Source organism: Neovison vison, chromosome 2 (assembly GCF_020171115.1).
Source record: "Neovison vison isolate M4711 chromosome 2, ASM_NN_V1, whole genome shotgun sequence".
NCBI classification, from domain to species: Eukaryota; Metazoa; Chordata; class Mammalia; order Carnivora; family Mustelidae; genus Neogale; species Neogale vison.
In genome coordinates this window covers 183,775,946-183,800,907 of record NC_058092.1, presented here as the reverse complement: position 1 = coordinate 183,800,907, position 24,962 = coordinate 183,775,946, and the positions used below count along the sequence as shown (strand labels likewise).

The following is a 24,962-nucleotide window of genomic DNA, read 5'->3' as shown; positions in this document are numbered from 1 at the left end:
CGTGTACCACGGTGCGGGAGAGGGGGGTCATCCTCCTGGTTCTCTGCTCTCCTTGAGCCAAAAACAAAGGCCAGGAGGGAAACTGAGGGACTAGTCTCTAAGCCTGTGTCCAGACTCCATTTCAACAGGCAGATCACAGCCTTCCACCCTCACCGTCCTGGCCCCCCATGTGTCCCCTGCCACCAAGCAGAGTTACCTTTGCTTCCCAGCGTTCAGAGAATACTCGTCCACCAGCCTGTCATAGACCGTTCTGATGTCATCCAGACACCCGTTGTCCCCAAAGGCACCCCACTCCATGTTGATACACATGCGCCCCTCATTCCCCTCCAGCATCTCGACGTTCTTCATTTCTTCCATGTAACAGGCATTGCTGCCAGTCCCTGCAACACACAAGGGGGCAGTGACCGGCCACGGTCCCCAGACCTGGGGTTGCTGGGAGGGCCTGGGGCCTGGGACTCCAGGGAGAGGAGGGTACATTCTTGCGACAAATAAAGCAACAGCTTTGCTTTCCTACTGTTTTCCAGGAAAAGCTCGAAATAGAAGGAGAGTCAGACTTAAATTTCCCAGAGAGCATCTGATTCATTTACTTGAAACCAGGACGTCAGAATCGAGGACCTCGTGGGTTTACCTGCCTAGGCAGAGCTCTGTTTATTTTAACAAAAGATGGTGTGACAACAAAGAACAAGGTCTTCAGGGTGCCTGAGTGGCTCAGTGGGTTAAGTGGGTTAAGCCTCTGCTTTTGGCTCAGGTCATGATCTCAGGGTCCTGGGATCGAGCCTTGCACCAGGCTCTCTGCTCAGCAGGGAGCCTGCTTCCCCCAACCCCCACCCCGCCTGCTGCTTTGCCTTTTTGTGCTCTCTCTCTCTGTGTCAAATGAATAAACAAAATCTTAAAAAAAAAAAAAAAAAAAGAACAAGGTCTTCAATGGCAAAAGTTTAGGCAGTATTCAGATTGGAAGAATATTTCTCTCCACACGTGCACGCACGCACACACAACTGCACACACACACACATATCTATAAAATAAATACACTGGGGCTGTCTACCATCACACCATCGATGTCCGCTCATCCCCACGGATCAAACGGTCATGGACTGCGCTGGCCCGGTCCCCTCCCCCACGTGCTTCAGAATGAAGCTCACAGCTGGCTCAGGGAACCACAGTGTCCCAGCACGTCCATGGCACCTTTCTCAAGGTGGCGGTACCTTGCCAGTCTGATGTCACAGCCCTCCTTGAAAACCTGAGGATGCTCCTGAGAAAAGGGACTGCGTCTGGGTGCACACACCAAATCTGACATACAGTTCCCAGGGACCCAGGAGCCTCTGCTCTCCATCCCTGAACTGCCTAGTCTGTGGGCCCACAAGGACTGCAGTGGGACCACCAACGGTCATCCCCGAGGAGCCGAGTACGGAAACTGAGAGGAAGTGTCTGAAATGGTTCTCGGCAGTTTCCGTCACCAGGACATCCCCATCCCCGGGGTCCTGGGCCTTATCTCTGTGAAGGGACTAGAAAATGTAAGGTCCCCACTTCCTGTAACCAGGCCCCAGAGCACCACCAACCCGGCCTCGGTGCGATACAGACAGACTTTCAGCTCCCTTGGGGGACACAAGGCAGTCCCCACTAGCTAGACCAAAAGGGCTTGGATTGTTTTCGTTCCCTTTAAAGAAAGGTATGTAGAATTCACCAACGCTTCTCCCTGTGGTCACTGGATTGTTTGGGGTTTTTGTTCTCTCAGTTCCCTTTCACCTTAAAGTGTGAAAGAGAAGAGGAGCCCCAGAAATGGCCAGGGGTGCCCAGAAAGCCGAAACATATAAATCATATTTCTTGCCAATGGGCGTCAGAAGCGAAGGGCAGAGGGAGGAGGAAGTGGGTGTGAACGTGGCAGGGGAGGGGGCGGGGCTGGGACAAGCTCCACCCCACCCGCGCGCTCTCACCCGATGCCAGGAACAGCTCATCAGGCAGCCCTGAACTGAGCAGGAAGGCCAGGCCCAGCCTGGCGGTGGGGAATAATGTGCTGTGTCACTCTGGATCTGCGTGTCACACCTAAGCCCGTTCAGAAGCTGAGGTGCTGGGAGGGGTGGGCGAAGAAAGCTTAGCAAAAGGAAGGAAGGAACAAAACAGCCCCAGAGTCAGGCCCCCAAATCCTTACACCTGCAGCTGCTCCCCAGTTTTCAGAATTTCCTCAGGAGCCAAAATGGTTTTTACAAATGAAAAGGTCTCCCGAGCACCAGGCAGGCAGCCTTCAGGGGCCTTCTCCCCATCTCCCAGACATTTAGCAAAGGGTCTGCCCAGCAGGCCTGCTGGCCCTCCTTGACCAGGTAGGGCCTGCAGAGGTTGGCCAAGAAATAGGGCTTTCACCCAACATTCAGACACCAGGAGCAGACTCGGGGGGACAAATGGTCTTCTCACAGCCCGAACTGATACGCTTCCGATATGACGCGATCTCGAGTCCAGACCCCTCCTGTGTCTGGACTATAAGGGTTCCCCCAGAGCCAACCTCTCTGTGGCCCACCCAAGTGGCTGGGATTGCTCACGGGACAGTGGCTGCCAGAAGCAAAACGGTGCCCGAGACTACTCTCTGGCCCTTGCCCACAGTCAGGGGAGAGGGAGGGCTCTGTTGCCTTCCCAGTCATGGGCTTCACCCCTCAACTCCTGCTGGTGGCCTTCCCTATAGGCCCAGTGGTTGCCCTGGTAGCCAGGCCGGCCCCAGGTACTCCCACCCTGTCCACCCAATCCCTGTGAGCCATCTGGGGCCTCGTTCCAGGACAGCTCCATTCTGGCCATCTGGTCGCGAGCCTTGGGGTTGAGTGTTGGGAGGAGAAAGTCCCCTGACGGCTCTGCAACCTTGTTCCAAACTCTGGAGGCAGTAAGGGGACAAAAGAGACAGACAGAGTGTCTCCCACAGAGGACTGAGCTGCTGGCTTATGGCCCCACAGAACAGGAAAACCCAGCCTTCCCTGGCCCAAAGCGACAGACTTTCCAGGACACCCACCTACGATGAGTCCAACCTCGCAGGTAGGCTCCTCATAAGCACAGGTCATCATGGTGCCCACCGTGTCGTTGACCACAGCCACCACGTCCAGGTCAAATTCCTTTGGAAAGAAAGGGACACAGCTTTAGGGGAGGGACAGTGCTTCATGGTGCCTCAACTGAAACAGCTTCCTCACCAGCCTTTAAGAGGTGACTAAATATTCCTTCACTAACTAAACACCTGCTATTAATGATGAATCCGACATTGGAGAGCTAAAGAGAGGAAGCATTCCACCCATTTCACAGATGCTGCCGAGTGCCACAGAGGCAGCCTGGAGGGAACCACTGAACGGAGAAAAGAGGGACTATGGCCGAGCAGCTCTCTCTTGGGAGTTCAGAGTGTTAGTGTTAGTGTTAGTGTTAGTGTTAGTGTCAGTGTTAGTCAAAACAGAATACCAATATCCATTCCTCAGAACCCGTCCTTCGGAAACAGCCATGCAGGTACACAAAGATACTGACTGCATGGCTTGCACGGACCAGAAATCTAGATCAGAAGGGGCTATGTGCGAACCTGTGTAAGACATGGCTCCAGCAACCACCATGCTGCTGTGTGGCCACGGGAAAGGACGTTGGTCTCTGTGTGATGACAGGACAAGATGCCTTCTTCACATTGAGGGAAATAAGCAAGGTGTAATAGTGTGCGTACGGTAGGGTTCCTACTACGAGATGTGCGTTCGTGGGTCGGTCTCTGCACAGAACGTAGGGTAGAAGAATGCTAACGGGGACGGTGCTGGTGTGGGCCAAAGCAGGTCACCAGGTTTCTTTGTGATGGGATGGAAGCTGTCTTACGTACTCTGCTGGGTGCAACCCATCCCTCTTTCAAAAACCCATTCACATCAGCCTCCCCCATGGCTGGTGCATTTGATTACTCTTTTGAACTACAGGCATTTGGACTTTTTTTTTTTTTACTAATTCCCTCTTTGATAAATCAAACATTTCTGGAATTTTCCATTTTATATTTTTTCGATGTCCTCCAGCCAAAGACCATCAGAAACACACCTATAGTCAAACAGAGCCGGGCACAGGGACCAGGTGCCACGCGGGTGACACAGCTTATGGGCATCTAGGAACAGGTTAGAAAGCACCCACTCCAGGATTGGAGCCTGGGCTGGTGGTTTCCGGGAGGACTCGGAGCGGGGTTCGCCCTGGCCTGGAGGCTGTCCAGAAGCAGGGCCACTGTCTGAGTGCGTGCTCAGTGCGGACATCAGTACTGACTCCTCTCCTTCCTGTCTAATTCCTTCAGTTACGGAGTCATACTCCATGTTCTCCAGGAGCCCAGCCACCAAGGCTGACTGGGCCCAGTTACCAGGGGCTGCTTTTTTCTTCTTCAAGCTGTCGGAGAGTCATGATTTTACCTTTCTTAAACCATCCTTTAACAACATAAAACCATTCACCTCCTGTTTACCTGCTGACAGTTTAGGGAATCTCCCTGCCCAGGTCACACACACACTTCTGTATTGTCTGAATTCTTTACGACCCAGCAAGGACAATTTTTATAAACTCCCCCCCAAACAGTGAAGATTTTTAAAAATATCTTTTTAATAGTTACCTCTCTCCTTTTTATCGCTTCCCTTAGTAACGTGGCTACATCATGCCCCACGCAGTCAGTTGCCTTAAAACCCTTCGTCCAGGTGATCAAGATTCCCTGAAAGAGGAAAGGTGCCAGGAGAGTCCTGTGGCATCAGCCCTTCTGGGCAGAACATAACATTTCACTCCCAGGGAGATGAGGTTAGAGCATCTGAGGCCCAAAGAAGGGACCCTCCACGGGCCGACCCCCTCCTAATGGTCCCCATGGCCAGCTGGTCCACAATGCCCATTTCACAGATGGAGAAACCGAGATGTAGAAGGATAATGGTACGCCCCCTGGTATAACCATCTAGTTCCCCTAAAGAACAGTCTTTGAACAACGTAAGTGGAGAAATACAAACTTTTAGGAACACTGTTACTGCCTAAAGCGAACTTTCGGTTTGAACAAATTTCTACATTTGCTAGGTTTGTCCTCGACTACAATGACCAAAGGTGTCAGTGAGGGCGAACTCCTTAAACAATGCAGAGCTTTAAAAACTGCAAAACACAAGTTTATATGGACCTAGCTGCTGAGATGTAAAAATGCTTCAGAGGAAAAACCCCTAAGTCAGCACGGTGAGTTGATTAACTGGCTTCCAGAAGTGGCCCAACCTCGCTTCCCTACCACTGCCTATCATTTGCCTTAAATCCCAAGGTTCCACATGAGCTCATGCCGCTCCGGGGCTCCCTCCCTGGCCACACCTCCACCTGTGACACAAGGAGGCACCTGTGGCTCCTCCAGCATGACAGGCACCGTCTTGTGTTCCGGAAGAGGTGGGTGTGGCAAATGATACAAAATCAATAGAGAAGGGTCTTGAAATGAAGCGGAGGGCATGACGGAAAGCCAGATTAACCCACTGTGACGTGGGAACCGTTCCCGACACCAAAAGGGACGAGTGAGGCTGGGGGAAACCTCAAGGCCAGCACCGTCAGCGCCTGCAATAAAGAGACTTACCGCATCCAGGCTCGTCTGCTTGCAGGGGAATGAGAAGGTGAAGCCCAGTGGCATTCTGGGGCCTTTGATCCCCATGTAGTCCAAGAAGTCCGAGATGCAGGAGACAATGTGGTCAAACAGCTGCAGGAGAAAAGAAGGGATAACCCATGCTCTCTGGCTTCATGCTTCAGGGCACGCACGCCAGGGCACATTTCCACGCGTGCACGCACGCACACACGCGCCCTGACACATGCAGAGCAAGCGCACCCTCAGGAACTCTGCAGCCCCCTGGGCATCAGGAGCCCAGTGTTGCTGAAGGTGCCCAGTGCCCAGTGCTTGTAGGCCACAAGGACACAACAGCAGAGCCACATGCACCCCAAGGCAGATTGGAAGCGGACCGCGGAGGACACTGGACGTGTGACACACGTGGGCCATCGTGGCATCAAAGCCAGAATGTCTCACCTCTTCCCCGGTGCCCTGCATGATTTCAATGGGAATGGCATAGATCTTGTTGTGCATTTCCACCGTTCTCTTCTTCCCACTGCGGATTTTCACCAGGAGGACACGGAAATTTGTTCCTCCAAGATCAAGAGCCAAGAAGTCACCGTGCTCTGTTAGTCAAGAACATAAACAACATCAAAAACAGCTAAGCACCTTGTGGCAGCCAGTAGCCCCAAGACCCGAGCCCCCGTATTAAATACAGGGGGGAAGCCTCAGCTTCTGTTCCCTCCAGCACATAGCTCGGGCTCAGGGAGGCTGGGCATGAACGCTCTGACCGCCACGACCTTCGAGCCTCACTGCAGGGACTAAAGACCCACGGATGAACCAATGGTCCTGATAAACAAACAAACTTCTCTGGGGTTCCTAAAAAGCGTGGCAACAGTGAGCCGGTTTTAGGGAAACTCACACAAAAACTGGCAGTTTATATCAATGTGTAGAGTGTTTGTAAAAATGTGCACAGTCATTCTCTTCCCTGTACTTTTCCTCTGCAAAGTGACTCTGCAGTTCCCATCGGAAGATGGAGTCGGTTTCTCCTCCCCTTGGCTCCAGCCCAGCCCTATGACTCGCTCTGGCCGACAGAGTGTGGCAGAGGCAAAGCTGAGCCAGTCCCAGTCCAGGCCTCCGGGAGCCTTAGAAGTCCCTCTTCTCCTTCATGGGCCCTGATGCTGCCATGTGGACGAGCCCGGCGGCCCCTGGAGAATGGGACTCGCTGAGTGCTGATGGCTGGGCGCGTGAGCAAGGCCTCCGGGCTGACCCAGCGAGTGCAGACGCACAAATGTGTCCAGCAGAGACCCTCTGGGCCTGGCGCAGAGGAGCAGTAAGACGTGGTTGCCGTTTGAGGTCACTAGGCTTGAGGGTGGTCTTGAATGCAAGGGTATAACACAGTCGTAAGTCACTTACCCATGGGAACCTAATTCCCACCACACATCTGATTTCCAGGCCCACCCAAGAAGCCCCTCAAGTCCCCAGAGCGCTCAGCAAGGTCAGCAGTAAGGGCTGCATTCTGTTCTCCTACCTGCCTGGAGCCCCAGGCCCCTGTCCGCCCCACCACACACCATGTCAGGAGCTAGGAAGGTGCACCGGGCATCTATCCTCTGCCAGTGAATGTGTTTGGGAGAGGACCCACAGCCATCCCAGCGCTGCAGGAAAGGCCCAGGCTCACTGCTGGAAGAACACCTTCTGATTCTGAGTGGGACTGTGGTTTGAGAGATGGTGCTTGCCTGGGAGGCCAGATCCAGGGCAGGTCAAGTGCCCTGACTCACACACGGGGCCAGCCAGTGGGAAAAACGGAAAGCAGAGGGTTGCGTTTCTAGTTCCTGCCAAAAATATACACATCTGCGACTTCCCTGCAGCCCTGCTTGGCCCCTGATGGGAGAAGCAGGAGGGGTGCGTCCGCCGCGGCAGAGGCCCTCACCAGTCCCATCTGGAGTGCTCCGGACAAAGGAGGGCAGCATCTTGACCACCGCCTTGTCGTGCGTCTGCTTCCTCAGGCCCATATCCATCTCCGCCCGCATTCTCTTCTTCACCTCCAGCAGCATGTCCTTGGTGAGGCGGAAGTGGGCCAGGGTCTCCTCGATCTGCCGGTGTTGCTCGGCCAGGCGGTAGGCCACCGCGGTGACCATGGCGGCCCCCTTGCCACTGCCGCTCTCCGAGAGGAGGAAGCGCACATCGGAGTCAGGCACCAAGCGCCGCAGAGTCTTGTGGAACCGCCGGGAATACCTGGGGGCCGGGGGAAGGGAGCAGGCCACGACAGTTAGACTGAGCCATCGGTCAAGGAGCTCTGGTTCCCCTTTCTTCTCCCACATCTGAATTTCATGTTCTAGACTTGATGTTCTCAGCACCCAAGTCATACATGTGCTTTGGAGAAAAGCTGGCAAATGCAGAGAAGTAAAAAGGAAAAATGGAAGGGCCCACCGTCACACACATTAAGACACGAGTTATCAAATACAGAAAACTCAGGGTCCACAAAGGGTTCTGTCCTGCATCACGACATGGAGCTGACAACACAGAGGTCCAGAGCCCAGTGTTTGGAAGTCAGACAGATCAGAAGACAAGGACAAGCTCTGCCACCTGCATTAGGTGACCCTGGGCCTGAGACTTAACCTTGGAAGTCCATGAGGATGGACAGGATCTGGAGGATAGTGGGGTGATGGGAACTAACATCAGTTGCTTATGCGATTGGTTACTGGCTCTGTGAAGAACCACTCTTGTCTTCTAGTTTCACTTGCCCTCTCCTTCCGCCCCCAAGAGTCAAGGCATTCTTTATCGACCAGAAGAGAACGTAAGGACTCCGTGAGACAGAGAACCTCCCCAAAGTTTATGGTCTGTTTTAAGTGTGGAAGGCTGCTTGCCAAAGGAAACAGGGAAACCAGAACCCCAAAATATTAACAGTGACCAATGCCAGGGGTAGGATGAAAAAAAATCCCTTCTAATCTCTGTCATTTTTTGAACTGTCTCAAGTTTCTATACCAAACACCTGTGGTTTCTGAAAGAGAACACATCTGATCAAAGTCACTGGTTGTACTCGTGACACCGGAGATGAAGAGCTTGGGAGGCGCCGGCCGTGACCGGTAGCACAACAGTGTGCACGGGCTTGAGACTACTGAACTGTATACTCAAAACTGGTTATGACAGTAAATTCCATAGTGTATATTTCACCACAATTAAAAAAAAATGTTTAGGGCGCCTGGGTGGCTCAGTGGTTAAGCCGCTGCCTTCGGCTCAGGTCATGATCTCAGGGTCCTGGGATCGAGGCCCACATCGGGCTCTCTGCTCAGCAGGGAGCCTGCTTCCTCCTCTCTCTCTGCCTGCCTCTCTGCCTGCTTGTGATCTCGCTCTGTCAAATAAATAAATAAAATCTTTAAAAAAAAAAAAATGTTTAAAGTGATGTTGCAAATCCCTTTCTGATCCAAACATTTGCCAAGAAACCACCTATCCCTCAAAAACATAGGTGGTTTCGTTATCAAAATTTTTACAGTTACTGGGGCACCTGGGTGGTTCAGTCCTTAAGTGTCTGCCTTCAGCTCAGGTTATGATCCCAGGATTCTGGGATCGAGCCCTGCATCAAGCTCCTTGCTCCTTGGGGAGCCTGCTTCTCCCTCTCCTTCTGCCTCTGCCCCCTTCTTGTGCTCATTCCTTCTCTTGAATAAATAAAATCTTTTTAAAAAATTACAAATACTTTAAAAATACAGAGAGATAAAATTATAAACCTAACAGATAAGGACATGTAACGAGCTCACGCCCTAGCTGCTCAGTACCAGAACGGTTTCCATTTAAGTCCACATTCGCTTAACTGTGACTAGAACTGGCTGTGAAGGTCCCACAAGACCACGTCACATGCACCTCGCACACAGAGTGCCGAAACATCTGAGATCTTGTGCAAAACAATCATATCATGGGCAGCTATTGTTAACGGCACACAAAGACTCGGAATTTCATCTTTAGCTTTCGAGAACTGGACCAGCCATGTTCTCGGTACCACAGAAGGCTTCTGCAGCTAAGGGGTTTGGTATACAAGAAGGCAGCCCCTCATCACCAACAGGGACCAGCTCTCACATGCAAAGGTCTACAAGCTGCCTGGTTTCAAAAGGTATGTCTGAGGGCTGGGGGGCCTTCCACAGGAGCTTCCAAAACAAGAATGTGGGCACTGCAACATGACCCCAGCAAGCTACAGTGAGGATGAAGGTCTCTGACACAAAATGGATAAGCAAGAGAACTTAAGATACAGACACATTCCACCCAGTGTTCTCGGCAGCCACAGATGTCTCTAACACGACAGAAGAAGTGAGGGGGGAAAGGACAGTGCAGATGCAACACCAGGAGAATTGACTGAGGGTTGGGTACTTCTCAAGTGGGCAATTCTGATCTTTCTGCCCAGAACTACAATTGTCTTGTGAGCCAAAAACCTTCACTGGGTGCAAAAGTCTGACCTTTGGAGAAAGTCTTCGGCCCAGATGGGCACTGAGTGCCAATGGTAGCAAAGGGCAGACTCACTGTGGGTGCGTCTTGTAAAGAGACCCGTCGACACCAACCGTGGTCCGCAGCCTGGGTGTGCCCTTGTTATCTCGAAGGCGGTTCAAGATGGCGCCCAGCGTTGCAGCCACCAGGTTGGCGGAGCGAAATGAGACAATGGTACACACGTGCTGGACTGAAATACAGTCGTCGTCGGATGGCTCCACTCCCAGGCGGGTCAGGATTTCTTTGGCATTGTGGAGGCCTTCCTTATTCCTGTGAAGTTAGAGGCCGATAACCGTGAGTGTCCCCCCACCCCCCAATAAAAGAAAAAAAGGACTTTGGGAAATTATAAGTCAACCAAAATGAACTGTTTTCTTTAATATGGTAATGAATACTACAGATCTCTCAATGGAGAATAAATATGCAGTATTTCCCAATCCTATTAGCCACAGAACCCTTTCTTCAGGGAACACCCAATTATCTTGAGGTCACCAGGGTTCTCTAAAGCAGACTCTGGAGAAGGTCCTCACATGTCCCAGGGGGCTTCTAAGCCCAGGGTCCAGGCTCAGTGAACTCCTTGTTCCCCACTGGAATCTCAGTTTCCTGGCCTCTAATCACCAGCCCTCACATGTGTGGGTGGGCAGGGGTGCGGGGTGGAGTGAAGGGAAAGAGAAAAGCCGGAGGGGCAGCACCTACTTCTCAATGGCTGATACATCACTGGTCCTGAACTTCCCCCTGGTGAGCAGCTCTGGGGTGATCCGCCCTTCAAATAAGAGGCTCTCCTTGGCCATCTTGACCAGGATCAGTCGCACCAGTTCCCCCAGGTACATGCCACTGACCATCTTCTCAAACCTGCAGGAGAAAAGCATGTGGCATCTTTCAGGGCCTCCCTACAAGCGTCCTCCCAGGGTGGCTCATGAGATGCAGGACAGACAGGCAGGAGGCAGAAGGGAGAAGGAGGAGGCACTGCCTCATGCTCACGGGCTCACCAGCAGGCAAAATCACACATCTGTGTCACTAAATGACCACAACACAGCAGTGGAGAAGGGGGCGTCTCCTCCAGACCCCATACCCATCACCAGGGCAAGGCACGGGGACAGGCAGGGAAGGCTGCCCGAAGGTGAGACTGGGGATGATGAGGAGGCCACCCCAGAAATGCAGAATACGATCATTTCTTACAAAACACTGCACTATGCTTTTTAAAGGGCCTTCCTGCCCATCACTCCAGCAGGGATGTCCCTGAGCCCTGTGACAGAAGGTGGCTGGAAGTATTCTCTCCATTTCCCGGCTCAGAAAGGGTAAATGCCTTCTTGGGGCGGGGGGAAGCTGATGGGGCTGAAACACAGCCACGCCCTACAGAACCTCTGTCACTGGCCACCCCTCCGTTATCCACATTCTCCTTCTCTAGCCAAAACGACCATGAATTTGCTTTGGGGAGCCTACTCCTCCCTCACTGACATTACCCTAAATCCCAGGGGAGGGCTCATGGGCAGCCACAGGCCAGTCCCAGAGTATATCCTCTCTCTCTCTCGCCTCCCTGGGAGGTGGCAGGTCTGGAAGCGCAGCAACCATTTTGAGCCCAAGGCTGTAGGAGAGCGGCGACCACAGAACAGGGCTCCGTGCCACCTCCGAGCCAGATTCGGGCCCCGTGTGCTGGTGAAGCAGAAGCCAGGAGGGAGCTCCGACCGGGACAGGCCACAGTGGCAGGCCGGCATCCAGGAGCCTGCCTCTCCCCCGAGGGAGCCCAGCTGGCACCCCCAGAGCTGCCTGTGACACAGCAGAACATGCTGCTCCCCCCTGAGCCAGCCTGGGTGCTGCTGGGACCTGAGCACCTGGCCCCCTTTTACCCCAACATAGGCACAGAGAAACACAGTCCGCATTGTTCCCGCTCCGGACAGGACCAGACACGACCGCCCCAGCCAAGGTTGTGTCGGAGATCCCTGGCAGGAGGGCGCCTCTCTGAGGCCCGGCCGCTCCGCCAGCACCCCAAGGACCTGTGGGAACTGCCTCTGTGTAGTCCCGATCAGGAATCTCAAAGCAGGCAGGAGCCAGACTGTCTGGGCTGCATCCTGGCTCTCCACTGACTGTGCTCTCTACTCCCTGCTTTCCTCACCTGGATACTGGGGAGAGGGGAGAGCCCTCTGATGAGGTCACCGTGCAGGGCTCATGGTGGGGACGTGCAACCGTGTCTCCATGTCATCAGGAGTGTCTCACGCTTTTCTAAGCACATGATGTGTACTAACTTGCTCCGTGTTCAGTACAGCCCCATGAGGTGGACAACGTCACTATCTCCATTTTACTGATGGGGAAACTGAGGCCCAGAGAGGTCATATCATTTGCCCACAGTTACAGAGCCAAGGGGTAGCAAATCCACACTTGGAACCCAGTTAAGCACCAGAGGCTAGGCTCTCAGCACTGTGCTGTCCTGCCTCTCTTGTGGGCAATGCCATCAAATGTGAGCTATCACTGTTATCAGCTCACTTCCTCCCTAGGCAGCCAGCCCCCTTCGGGCGATATGACAACAGAAAAGCTTCTTCCCCTTAGCAAGAGCTAAGATCAGCCTCCTGGCACCTTCTATCTATTGCTTCTTACTGTGCCCTCTGGAGACATGCAAAATGATCTCCCTTTCCCATAGGACGTCTTTTATGTACACAGATCCTTTGAAACCGTCAGAGCAGCAGGACGAGGAAAAGGCACCTCTGATGGGCCTCGCTCAGCCCACTGGAGGCACACAGACACAGCAGGCTCCTTTTCCACTGGGACCCAGCAAGTGGTGACCTGCCTGGTGGGAGTAAGAGGCTGATGACCACAGGCTGGCAGGCGACACCGTGGTGCTGTGGCCTTCCTGCCTGCAGGCATACACAGGCAGGGCTGAGACCCAACGGGGCCTGGGGACAGGCTGGGAGGGGTGGGATGGGGGTCATGGTCAGACAAGGGGAGCAAGGACTTGACGGCCAGTCAGGAGCTCCCCTGGCAGCCAGGGTGTGCTGGGACCGGCAGCCCAGGGACGAAGAGGTGGGACAGGTCTGAGGCCATGCTAAGCAGGACTAGCAGTGTGCAGAGGTCTGCAGAGTGGGCAGAGCGATGGTAAGCACGGGTGTTTGGGGATGGACTTTGCCACCATTCAGACGGAAGAATTCTCCAGGTCGAAGCGTCCTGCTCACTGCTAGTGCTGTTTTGTGAGCCAAGTGTCACCTTGCCTTTTGAAGGATGTGGTAAGGAATCACACCAGGCAATGGGATTCAAAAGTCCAGACACGACACAGAAAAAGATCAAGAAGCCCAAGGAGACAGGAGGGGAGGAGAAAGAGAATTAAAAATGAAAGAAGATGGGACTCAAATCCAGAGTAGGAGATAGGTATGTGACCAGAATTTCAAAGGCCTAGAATACAAGGACAGTAGGGAGGGAGCTGGGTCTCTGACCCCTTTTAGAGAGACACCGCCTAACTCTGGGGCCTGGCTGGGTTTGCTGACTACTCCGAGCCGTCCCCTGCTGTCCTGAAAGCAGCAGGTCACCAAGGAAGGCAGGACCCACAGAGCTACCATGCCGATGCCCTTCCCGGCAACCGTACACAGTCGGTACCCTCGGTGAGGGTAAACTTCAGACAAAATGAATGAGCGTGTGTGTAGGGGTCCAGAGCCCATCTGGGGGTTGGCCTTCGGGCAAATCCCACATGCCTACATTTTCAACCCTGGCTACACACCGTAATCACCTGGGGAACTCTCGGGCTCCTGAGGACAGCCCCAGCCCAGGCCCAGTGAGAGTCAGAACTGGGAGGGAGGTGGGTAGGGTGAGGGGTGCTGGGGCAGCAGTATGTTCTTAAAAGGCCTTTATGTAACTCTGATATGCAATCAGGGATGAAAAATCACTCCTCCAGGCCCTTCCTGATAAACGTTTGTCCGAAAATGAGAAGAGCTGACTCTTAGACATTCTACAAGCTCACTCTAAAAACTCAAATTTTCACACCTCTCCCTGACAAGGAGGACAAGATGGCTCTGAAGAACTTGGCATTGCAAAGACGATGACACAGGGAATCCCCAAAAACTTAGACAAGGAACCTAGGAGAAGAGCAGAAATTTTTTTGGCAAAAAACTCTCTGACCAGTAGCCTATTTCCAGGAATACATGATGCAACTCAAGACGTTGTCCCCTCTTCAGCCTTGCTCTTAACAAGAGCTGACCTCTGGGGCTCGGTTCACAGGGAAACATACTGGAGAAGGTGGACTTCACCCCACCCTTCACTCCTACCCCCATTCACCTGCTTATTCACCCACCCATCTGCTAGCCATCCAGCCACGCCCCTCCACCCTCCATCCATCCTCCATCCCCACCACCCATCCATTCAACCATCCACCCATCTCCCCCCACCCCCATCCTTCATCTGTCCATCCCCATCCCCCCTCCGTATCCACTATCCATCCACGCACCCATCCAGCCATCATTCCAAAAACGCTTATTGCAAGGCAACGGTGAGCCCAGTTCACCGTTCAGCCAAGGGCTATAGTTCAGCCCCTTAGAAAAATTCAGAAATAATTCAAAACGGATGGCAGCGAAATCCAGGTTTCCACGCAAGTCACAGGGGATTCCCCCCACTGGGGCCAGGACAGACGGGCCTGCGTCATATCTGTCAGTTATCCCAGGTAACTGCCCTGCTCCACTGAGAAGGCAGCAGTCCCCTGCCCTTCTGATTAAGGGCATGACGGTCACTACAGCTACATAATGTCTTATCTGAAACCCCTGGGGTCACATATGCTTGCAAATGTGGAAGCGAGAGGGTTTTAGAGATATAACACACTGCATATGTACATATTACAGAATATCCCCCAGAGGTTCTGAGACAGCAGGGCCATCGAGTAGAGCCGCAGCTCTCCCGTGAACGGATGAGTAGATGAACAGACTGGGGGAAAAAAACACCTTTGGCTATCAGAGCTTTAACACTGGCGTCCTTTATCCCAAGCTGGTACCCCAGTCTCTGGATACAAAGTAGATGTTCAACTCTGGGTCTAAGAACTTGGCATTCTCTAACAAACCCAGGTTACTTGCCACCGCCATTCCTGGTGGAGAGGGGCTGGCCATTTACACGATGCCATTAGCTCGGGTGGAAAGCCCCATCATCCAGCCTGGGGTGCGGAGATTTTGCGGGGATGGGCTTCAAAATGACCAATGAACTCCCATGTCTCTCTGGCACGAGATAAGGACCCGTAGCCAAGAGAGTCAGCACGCTGACAGCACCTGACCCCAGGGCGAGGCAGCTGGCAGGGCCAGCAGAGAGAGTCAGCAGCCCGCCGGCATCACAGAGAAATAGGAGCACGCACTGCAGGAACCAAATAGCTCAAATCAAGAAATGCCCACACCACCTTGAATAACATCACTCACACCTCTGCAGCCGGGAGCTTTCCGAGGCCAAAAAGAACCGGCCCAGTAAGTCTGATGTTCGTTACCAACACTGACCCGTCTGCCCATAAGTAACACGGGGGAAGTTTCTCCATGCTCTGGGCTCCCTTAGCTCTGTATGACTCCAAAGATTTGCCCCCACTCCTCTGCAGGACAGATGTTCAAATGTGGGACATGCCTCCCCAACTAGCTCTAAGTGCGGGACAGGAAGGGGGTCCTCGGTACCCTCGGAACCCAGCTCAAGGCGCTCAGGATGCTCACTCCCCTGCTCGGCGGCCGCCCTGCCTGCCGCGGGGCCTCGCTTCCCCCGGGCAGCGGTGCGAGTGACTACAGGGTACACGAGGGTTTTGAAACCCTAGTTCTATACTAACGCTTCTGTGCTCTTCGTCTTCAGAACTTTTTACCAGGACACAATTACAGCGTAATTCAACAAAGAGAAAATCATTCAAAACATGCTTTTTAAGGCAGCAGACGCTACAACCGCTCATCTGGCCAAAGGAATGAAGGATTGTGCAGATTTGATGGGCTTCGGCTTTGTGATCACCTGCCTTTCCGCCCCCCTCATCTCAACCTCTAACTCTGGCTAAGTATCCCCAAGGTCACGCACACAACGGGGCAGAAAAGGTGGGACTCACAGCTGCTTCCCAGGGTTGAGAGAGCCACGGTCGATCTCCCGGTCGAACTCGGTACGGATGTCCTCCAGAGACCCGTCGTCCCCGAAGGCCCCCCACTCCGTGTTGATGCACATCCTCCCCTCGTCGCCTTCCACCAGGTCGATATGCCTCAGTTCCTCCATGTAGCAGGCATTGGTGCCAGTGCCTTGGAGAGAAAGAGGGACCAGCTCAGGAGCTGTGAGCGCAGGCTGCCTGTGCCTTCTGGAAACCCCGACTGAGGGCGGGCATGAGGAAAGGGGTGACGTTACCGATGATGAGGCCGACTTCACACTGCTGGTCATCGTAGCCACAGGTCATCATGGTCCCCACCGTATCATTCACCACGGCCACAATGTTGGCGTCGTAGTCCTGAGGACACAGAATGGGGCTGTCACTGTCCACTCTCACATGGGAGCGGAGATCACCGACGTCCAAGAGGGCACGGCCAGTGAGCCCCCGTGTTCGGAGCCAGCGCTGCTCCTGCAGTGGGGTGCGCCGCTGCTCCTGACTGCTGGACCCCAGACCAACCGGATGAGAGTGCAGCAGTTCCAGCACAGAAACCGCACGGTCACCTTCATTACCCAGATTAAGACTCTCTTCCAAGCAGAGGCATAGCCCTCCGCAAACCACGCACTACAGCCCCGTGCTGACGGCCCTTGTTCTAGCCACGCAGGCGACCCCCGCACGTGTCAGCTGCCTCCGCACAGCCCAGCACTCCAGTCAGAAGGAGGCAGCTCCCGCCCCGGGGTTCAGGATCTCCATGCAGCGCTTCTGGGAACCCCACTTTGAACCACCCTGACCTTCCGGGCTGTGGACTCTCCCTGTTCACCTGCCTGTGTCTTCAGGACACCTAGCATGATGCCTCCGGCCATGCCCAACTGCCCCCAGGAAGGGCCTGGTCTGTTCCAGACCCCAGCCTCCTCCCCACACCACCCCACCTCCACAGAGCCGGGACAGGTGGCCCAGAGAAGAGTTACCCCACGCTTCTTGATGGCTTTGTTAAGCAGCTTCACCACATCCATTCCCTCCACGCCGCTCGCTTTAAATTTCTTTGTCCAGGTGATCAGGATGCCCTGCGAAGGAGAGCCGGTGGGGGTTGGATGAGGGCTGGGAGTCCTGCAGAACCCCCAGGTCCCTGGGGAGGCCGCTCAAGGGCCGTGAGAAAGCAGAGGCCCAGAGAGGACAGGCGGCTCCCTCCAGATCACAGCAGGTAACCACAGAGCCAGACTCCGTCCCGTCTCCTGTCCACCCACTGGCAGGACGGATCTCTCTGGGGGATGCCACGGAAAGAAACCGTGCGGCTCAGGCTGGAATCCAGCGTGCAAATCTGCCTGGATGTCGATTACACAGCCAGACTTCAAGTAAAAAGAGAACAAGAGAAATCCTGTTACTACCTGATCCCCCTCCATGCTGGCAAGCCAGAGCCCAGCTCCCACAGCCCGGAGGGAAGACAGGCAGAGCCAAATGGGGAAGAGAAACAAAATGTCAGGAGAATTCTTGGCTACTGAACTTCTAAAGCCAGGTGCTAGAGATATAAGGATAATACCCAGCGCATATGACTTGTGCCTCTTCCCTAACTTTGGAATTTAACCCCCATTTGTAAGCAGCAACTCCACTAATGGGTCCAGTAGGCCCCATCTCTGTTTGTGTATTAATGGAGACTTATCAACAAGACTAGACAGCCAATGGTCACTCACTTGAGAATCAGGAACGGTAAGAATTTTAGTCTTTGCTTTACATCTTTATATTATCTATATAAGTAGCATTATATAATTGCTTTTGTATTTTTTTAAAATCAAAGAGTCGAAAAAAATAAATGTTATACTTGACTATTTTTTCTCTGAATGGAGAAATATGCCCACATGTGCAGCAGGGTGGGAAAGAGCTGTGGTTCGGGCCCCGTGGGCCTCTGAGGTGCCACAGGGGTGGGTGCTTGCCCACACGCAGCCCGCCCCCGCTCACAGTGAAAGCCACACAGCATGGGGCGGTGCTTAGGAGATGTGGTTCTCTGTGGCTCTTTGTTCAGCAGCAGCCTGCTCCTAAGCCAGGCATTCCAGAAACCCCTAGACCCTGTCTTCTTCCCCTCAACCCCAACCTGCAAAAGCCTCAGAGAGTATGTTGTGGAAAGAATATGGAGTTGGAAGTCAGGAGACCAGTCCCATTCTCACACCTCTGCCCACATTCTTGTGGGCAGCTCCCCGGATTCCTCTGAGGGTCACTTTGCTCATCTGGGGAATAAGGCAGCTGGTTTAGATCTGGAGAATCCAGAAGGTTCCAGGCAGCCCTGAAGAGTGTGCATAGCATCCTCCCCGCCCATGGGTAATTAGTCTCACCGGCTTCCCAGCAGGCAGTGCAGCCCAGCCTAGGAAGCCCTCCTCGGATGGGGGTCAAGGCCTGGGAGGGGGGGCCCCTCTCACCTCTCTGCTCACAAAGCCCCTCTAACAGACACATCTGCCCTGCCCTGGAGGGCTCTCCTGCCTCTGAGGATATTCTCCCCCCCTTCTGCAATGCCTTCCTCCCCAGAAGATGGCAGCTTCTGTGGGGCGGGCCCCATCTGCGCCCTGTCCTCTCCCAGGGCCTAGCCCGGCCATCCGGGGATGGCACCTAGGCAGTGTCCCTGACGACGGAGCTAGGTCGAGCAGTCTCTGCCCCCCTTTTCCCAGGGGGATGTGATTGTCACGTCTCCGCTCTCAGAAGCCAAGGAAAACTTAGTACCAAGAACAGGCCTTGAGAAAGGTTCAGGAAGACACTATGGAGGCCAAAGTGATCCGAACACCTTGGAGGTGTTACAAGCCAGACACCAGAGTCTGGACAGGCCACAGCAGTCCTAATGGGGACGGGGACAGCAGTGTCCCAGAGGTCTTCAGTGGGGGGAGGGAGAAGGAATGGGTGACAGGAATGTCTGGGATTCTGGCCCTAGGTCTGCCATTAATAAGCCCTGTGACCTTGGGAGGTCTGGTTTTCCAACTGGGCACTGATTGGTTTGCCCTACTAAGCCCTCAAGCCCCCTCCTGCTCCAGCATGATGCGATGACACAAATGGCACAGACAGAAGGGCTCCGAGGGCATGAAGCAGTGGCCAAGACAGGGCGCTTACCCTACCAATAAAGACATACAGGGGAGCTGCCCAAAAGCGTGGAGGGGCTATATGCACCAACGCTACTCTCCTGCAGGGAAGCAGACTGGTTAGGAGCACCAGCCCGGGAGCCAAACCGCCCAGAGTGAGTCTGGGCTCTGCTGCTTCCTGGATGGGTGATCCTGGGCAGGTTCCTGACCCCTGCCAGCCTCAGGGGTAAACTGGGAATCACAAGCACATCATGCATGGGCGTGTTTGAAGATACCGTGTTCACTGTGGGGTGCGCGTTCCAACAGAGAGCCTGGCACCTGACGGCCCCTCGGTAATGTGAACTCTCAGGGTCCCTATTATGAGAGGCTTGTTCACAGGTCGTTGTGTGTGTTTTCTGTCTCTCATGTCGCATCTACTCATTCTGTCTCTGGGCGTGCCGTCCGAGGCACAGTGGTGCCCTGGGGTTCGTCTGAGTCCCTCCCTGCTGAGTAGGTGAATGAATCAACAATGACCCACAACACCATGGGCACGAGGACCCAGACGGAGGTCACAAAGGGCCTCTCTGGGGATGGAGCTGCTCATGTGCAAAGCTTTGGACATGAGCTGCTCGGATGCAGCCCGGGCACCCGAGACATGGGGTCCTGACCAGACTCCCCATTCCCGGGACAGCCTCCAGGTAAACTCCACATTGCACAACCCTGACAAAAGGTTTGCCCGCCTCTCACCACTTCCACCAAACCTACTGTCTTTTCTTTCACTTGCTTGGATTTTATAAATGTCCCCACCTACCCCGTCTCCAGAAATATGGAAATGCCTTAAGTAATTGAAAGACAAACACAGTAACACGATCTCACGTTAATTCCTACAAATGTTTCTTGAGAAATACAAGATAGGCGGGCCATCTGTCCAGTAGAGCAAAAGGGGAAAAAGAGTTGGGAAAGGGGGCTCCTTGACTTTCCCACTCTGGGGCTTCTGCGGGGCCCGCCAAGCCCAGTGTGTACTTACCTCGTCTATTCTGGACTGCCGACAAGGGAAGGAAAATGTGAATCCCACAGGTAATTTCTTGTCCTTGATTTTTTTTTTCTCCATGAAGTCTCCCAGGCACTCAGCCACGTGATCAAAAAGCTGGAGGAAGCACAAGAGAGCTGTAAGGAGGGAGAGAGGGGAGCCCAGATTTGGGGCAATTCCCTCTGCACACACAGAAAAGAGCGCGGCCATAATGGCTGCCCATGCCCACGGCACCCCACAGCACCCCACAGCACCCCTACAGCACCCCACAGCCCTACCGGGAAAGCCAGGCTGGGTGTGAATGCTAGAGAGAGTCCCTTAAAGAGAGACTTCCCTGCAGGACGGCACAGCGTAGGAAGCCATTCAACCCTTCAATCAGAACTAGCCACTGGGTGCTGAGGAAATTTTAAAGTACTAGAAAATCCCCCCAGCCCTCCATAACAGCGGGGCAGTGGGTCTTTATCAGCCCAGGGGTGGCGTGGTGTCTGGCCCCTTCTCTGGTTCTGGATCTTTATCTCTATCTACCTCGGTCTGTGTAAATTCCAAAAATTCTATGGGCCGCTCCAGAGCCTCTAGCCCACTGGCATGATTTCACAATCTTCAGACTATCCTATTTTTACTTTTTACTGAAGTCGGATACACACGCACAGAAAAGTGCACACAGCCAAAGCACAGCGTTCACTGGCTTCTCCCCAGCCCACCTGCCTGTGTCGCCAGCACCCTCCCTCGCGCCCCCTGTGGTGACTGCCACCGCCTAACCCCACAGGGGCTCTCGGCGGTCACTGTGACGTCTAGTGCTCTGGATTCGCTCTGCCAACTGTCGACTATGCATAAATGCAAGGAGGGTGTGCTCTTCTCTTCAGTGTCCGCCTTCTCTCCCTCCACATTACGTGTGGGAGAAACATCCACACTGTTGTGTGCCTGTAAACTAGTCATTCTTGTTGCATTCAGTGGATTTCAATTTAAATTCACCTGCTCTGTGGCCCATTGTCTGGGATATGCATATACATCTTAGGAGCCACTAGAAAGAGCACACAACATGATTTCCCTAGCCTCTGCACGAATACCGTCAATGATGGAAGGCTCACCACCTCTAAGGCAACCTTTTTGGATCGCTCTAATACCTCCCCTCATCTCTAAAATGTATCCAGAATTGAATATAATGTTTCATATGTGTTCTGAACACAGGAGAGCTTAGTTCAACTAAGACTCTCCCTTTTCCTTGGCTCTATACCTCTGTTAATGTAATCAAAGCATATATATGCTCTTTTGGCAAACAAGCCAGTTTAGGTAACCCTGTCTTTTTCTTTTTTTTTTTTTTTTTTTTAAAGATTATTTACTTATTTATTTGAGAGAGATTTATTGAGAGAGATCACAAGCAGGCAGAGAGAGAGGAGGAAGCAGGCTCCCTGCTGAGCAGAGAGCCCAATGCAGGGCTCGATCCGAGGACTCGGAGTTCATGACCTGACCCAAAGGCAGCGGCTTAACCCGCTGAACCACCCAGGCGCCCCAACCCTGTCTTTTTCACATGGCTGTCGTAACACTAGACCTCCTTTATGTATGGGACTGACAAAGTCACGGAGCTTCCAGAAGACCAGAAGAAGGCAGTGTTGGCAGGGCCAACCACATGGTCACAGGAAGCAATCCCAGTCCATGTTCCCAGACAAGGCTCTCTTCCGGGAAAGCTTTCCTTGTGGGGATATCCTCAAGAGGGAGCTGGAAGTCATCATTCCTATCCCCAACTTTCCTCAGAGGTTTCTGACCCAGCTCTACAGTCTGAATTTCCTGTGGGGGTAATGGAAAACCCGCCAATTTTGATTTAAGAGCCTCTGTCCCTGAATCACCATTACTCAGACTGTGGCTGCAGCCGGTGACTCTGAATGAAGAGACACATGACCACCTTCCCTGGAGGAGCCCGGCCAAGTCTCCAGCGACCTACATTTCTAAGTCACATAAAGCCATTACTAAGTCATAAAGCCATTACTAAGTCCGTCCGCAAGCCCCAGGTCATCTGCTCTCACAAGCCCCATGCCCCGCCGTGACCCTCCCAAGAGATGGCCCCCAGGGCAGGAGGAGGGTGGAAGGAAGGCCCAGGCAGGAAGAAACGAGAGGGCAGGCTGCAGAAACGGATTCCCACAAATGAGGCGCTGTAGCGCTTCCAGATCCAAGCCAAACACAGCTACCCCGCAGCGCTCTGTTAAGAAGGAAATGCCCACAGCCCGGAGCTCCCAGCCTGCTCAAAGAGACCGGAAGCCACTACCACACTAACCTAAGCCCGTGACCGACCAGGGAGGGAAGCTAGCCCACCTTGCTGGGCTCAAAATTCTTGTGTCTAAAAAGCACGATTTTTTTCTTTCCAAACAATGCAATCATTATTTTAAAAACCCCCAGAGAGTCAGTTTCTCCCCATTGAAAAAGGTAAAAATGATGAAAACAAAAATTTAAATATTATTCAAAATTTCCCAAACTAAATAAGTGATTTTTCAGAAGGCTGCATGGATGCCTCCAAGATTATTAAAGCTGAAAGATGAACTGAACTTTTGGGGATAGCGTGTGTGTGTGTGTGTGTGTGTGTAAGGAGGGGGAGAAAAAGATAAAGCAAATAGTTAACGGTTGGGGAATGTGGATGAGGGTATATATTAGAGGCTCCTGGTGCTTATCTTAAAACTTTTCCATAAGTTTAATATCATTCCAAGTAAAAGGTTTAAAAATCTATTTAAAATCCCTGTATGTTTCAGAAGATGAGACCACCACCCCGTGAATTCAGGGCTGTTCAGTCTGAGTCTCTGCTGCTTCACAGGCACGTGGGGCCCTTGGCCTCCTGCCGGATTCTACAGGCCCGTCAGAAAAATGGCCTCTGATACTTGTGTCTAACCTCAAACCAAACTTCTGAAGCAGAGTTTCCTGTCTCATCCCTATTTTCAATCAACTGCCAACCCTCTTCCTCAGCCCCTGGACTCTCCTCCACAGCCCTCACATTTCCTCACCAACCAGAAGGTTTAAAGACAGAAAGCCCAGACCCAGGCTCAGAGGGATCCACATTGCTGAAACCCTACCAACCGGGCCCAGACTACGTGGGTGCAACTCCCAGCTCCACCACTTCTGAGCCGTGTGACCCAGCAGGCGGGTGCTTAACATCTGCCCCTCTGTTTTCTCATCTGTAAAATGGGACGGACGGCGAGCTGAGGGAGCACACAGAGCTCCGTGAAGTACTGCGATAATAACACAGCATCGTTACCCTTATCGCCATCCTCATCACCTTCTCTTTGCAGACTGTTTGAAAGGGGAAGGGGCAGAAGCAGACAGCAGGAAACAGTGACCCTGGAGCTGAGAAGATGGAGACAGAGGCTGAGACAGAGGACATCACGGGGGCGCAGGAAGTAGTCGTCACTGTGGAAGTGAATATACAGCCAGGTGGGCCCCTGTTGGGGGCACCCCCTTAATTTACAGACCCTGCTCCTAAAAGGTGAAGCCAAAGTATACAGGACCATCTCAACATAGGGGACAGTCCTGAGGGCGAAGGCAGCAAGGTGGCTCAACCCAATGCCAGTTGGAACAGACAGAGACAGGTCAGTACTCGCTGCCAGATGGAAAGAGCAGGCTGCCACCTGGAGGCTGCTGGTCACTTGCAAGGACAAGGCAGCAGTCGCCAGGCTGGACTGGGAGATCCAGCAGCTGGCAGGCCTCATGCACCATCGGACAGATGGGCCAGGTTCTGCAGCCCAGCAGTGCGGGGATAAGCAGGGGAACCTCCAGGCAGGGCCATCCAGTGAGTGACACACTCATCTGTGCTGGAGACAGTGTCCTCTTCAATGCTGCCTGCGACCTGGTCAGAAAAGCTCTGAACCCAAGCCCCCAGGAGCACATGAAAGGCTAGGATTAGCCCTTTTCTCTCAGAACAGAAAAAAAAAAAACAAAAAAATAAAAACCAACCAACCAACAAACAAAAACCACGGAACCAGCAGAGCGCTGGCTCCAGACCCACCCACATTAACTTAGAAACAAAGTAGAGCCAAGAGGAGAAGGCTCCTGGGTCTCATCTCAAAGTCCAGCTCAGAACAAACGAGTTTTCTGGAGAACTTAGTCATGAACCTTTACGGGAACACACCCTTCCTAAAGCAAACAGTTGGCGAGCTCTGAATACATATCCGGGGCAGCAGCCATGACTCGGGGGGCAGCAGCCATGACTCGGGAGGCGAGCTCCAAACCAGAGGGGCCGGAGCAGCTATGGGAGGGCGGGAGGAGCAAACCCCATGCGTGGCAGGCAAACAGCACACAGGCAAACTGGAAGCCATGATCTGGAAGCGACGGCCCCACCGCTCACCACAGCCAGAGAGATGGGGAAGGGCAACAAGCCCTTCCGATCGTGCCTGCAGCCCCTTGGCCAGCTCTGGAAGACAGCCCTCCCAGGGGTGCCCCACCAAGGGGACGGGCCTCAGGTATCAGATGTGAGGAAAGGAGGTGGTGCCTTTCTGAACCAAGGACTCTCATCTCAGGAGGCTATTCAATCCGGTAGCCAGGAGCCCTTGACCAGCCCTGGGGCCACGAGCTCACATTGCTGCGGCCCCACAAGGTGACATGAGGCCTGGGCCCCAAATGAGGTGGGTGAGGAGGCCAACGACCTAGAAGAGCTGCTTTCACCCAGGCGCTCTGCGAAACCTGCCCCAGGGGGCCAACCCCAGGATCCTTAGGAAATGAATACATTTACCCACAGAGCTGCCGGGCACCCTCTTCCCGCCACCCCCCTCCCACCTGCCAACTTTCCCAGATGGTGGGCTCTCTTTCAGTGGTCACACCTTTCCACCCAGCAGCCCCTCTCTGCGTGAATCTATGAGGGACTCCTTCCAGGGGCTCAGA

General features: G+C 53.5%; 1 protein-coding gene across 1 annotated transcript in view; it reads right to left on the bottom strand.

Moving 5' to 3' along the window:
• Positions 1–24,962, bottom strand: part of HK1 (hexokinase 1) — a 60,047-nt gene that overhangs the window by 5,509 nt on the left and 29,576 nt on the right. The window contains exons 4-15 of the mRNA XM_044239668.1: positions 20,103–20,222; positions 17,009–17,104; positions 16,301–16,400; positions 16,014–16,197; positions 10,682–10,837; positions 10,025–10,258; positions 7,446–7,750; positions 5,993–6,141; positions 5,552–5,671; positions 4,580–4,675; positions 2,993–3,092; positions 197–380 (exon numbers count right to left, since the gene is read on the bottom strand). Of these exons, the coding sequence (XP_044095603.1) occupies positions 197–380; positions 2,993–3,092; positions 4,580–4,675; positions 5,552–5,671; positions 5,993–6,141; positions 7,446–7,750; positions 10,025–10,258; positions 10,682–10,837; positions 16,014–16,197; positions 16,301–16,400; positions 17,009–17,104; positions 20,103–20,222 (1,844 nt within the window). The remainder of the gene's footprint in view (positions 1–196; positions 381–2,992; positions 3,093–4,579; positions 4,676–5,551; positions 5,672–5,992; positions 6,142–7,445; positions 7,751–10,024; positions 10,259–10,681; positions 10,838–16,013; positions 16,198–16,300; positions 16,401–17,008; positions 17,105–20,102; positions 20,223–24,962) is intronic.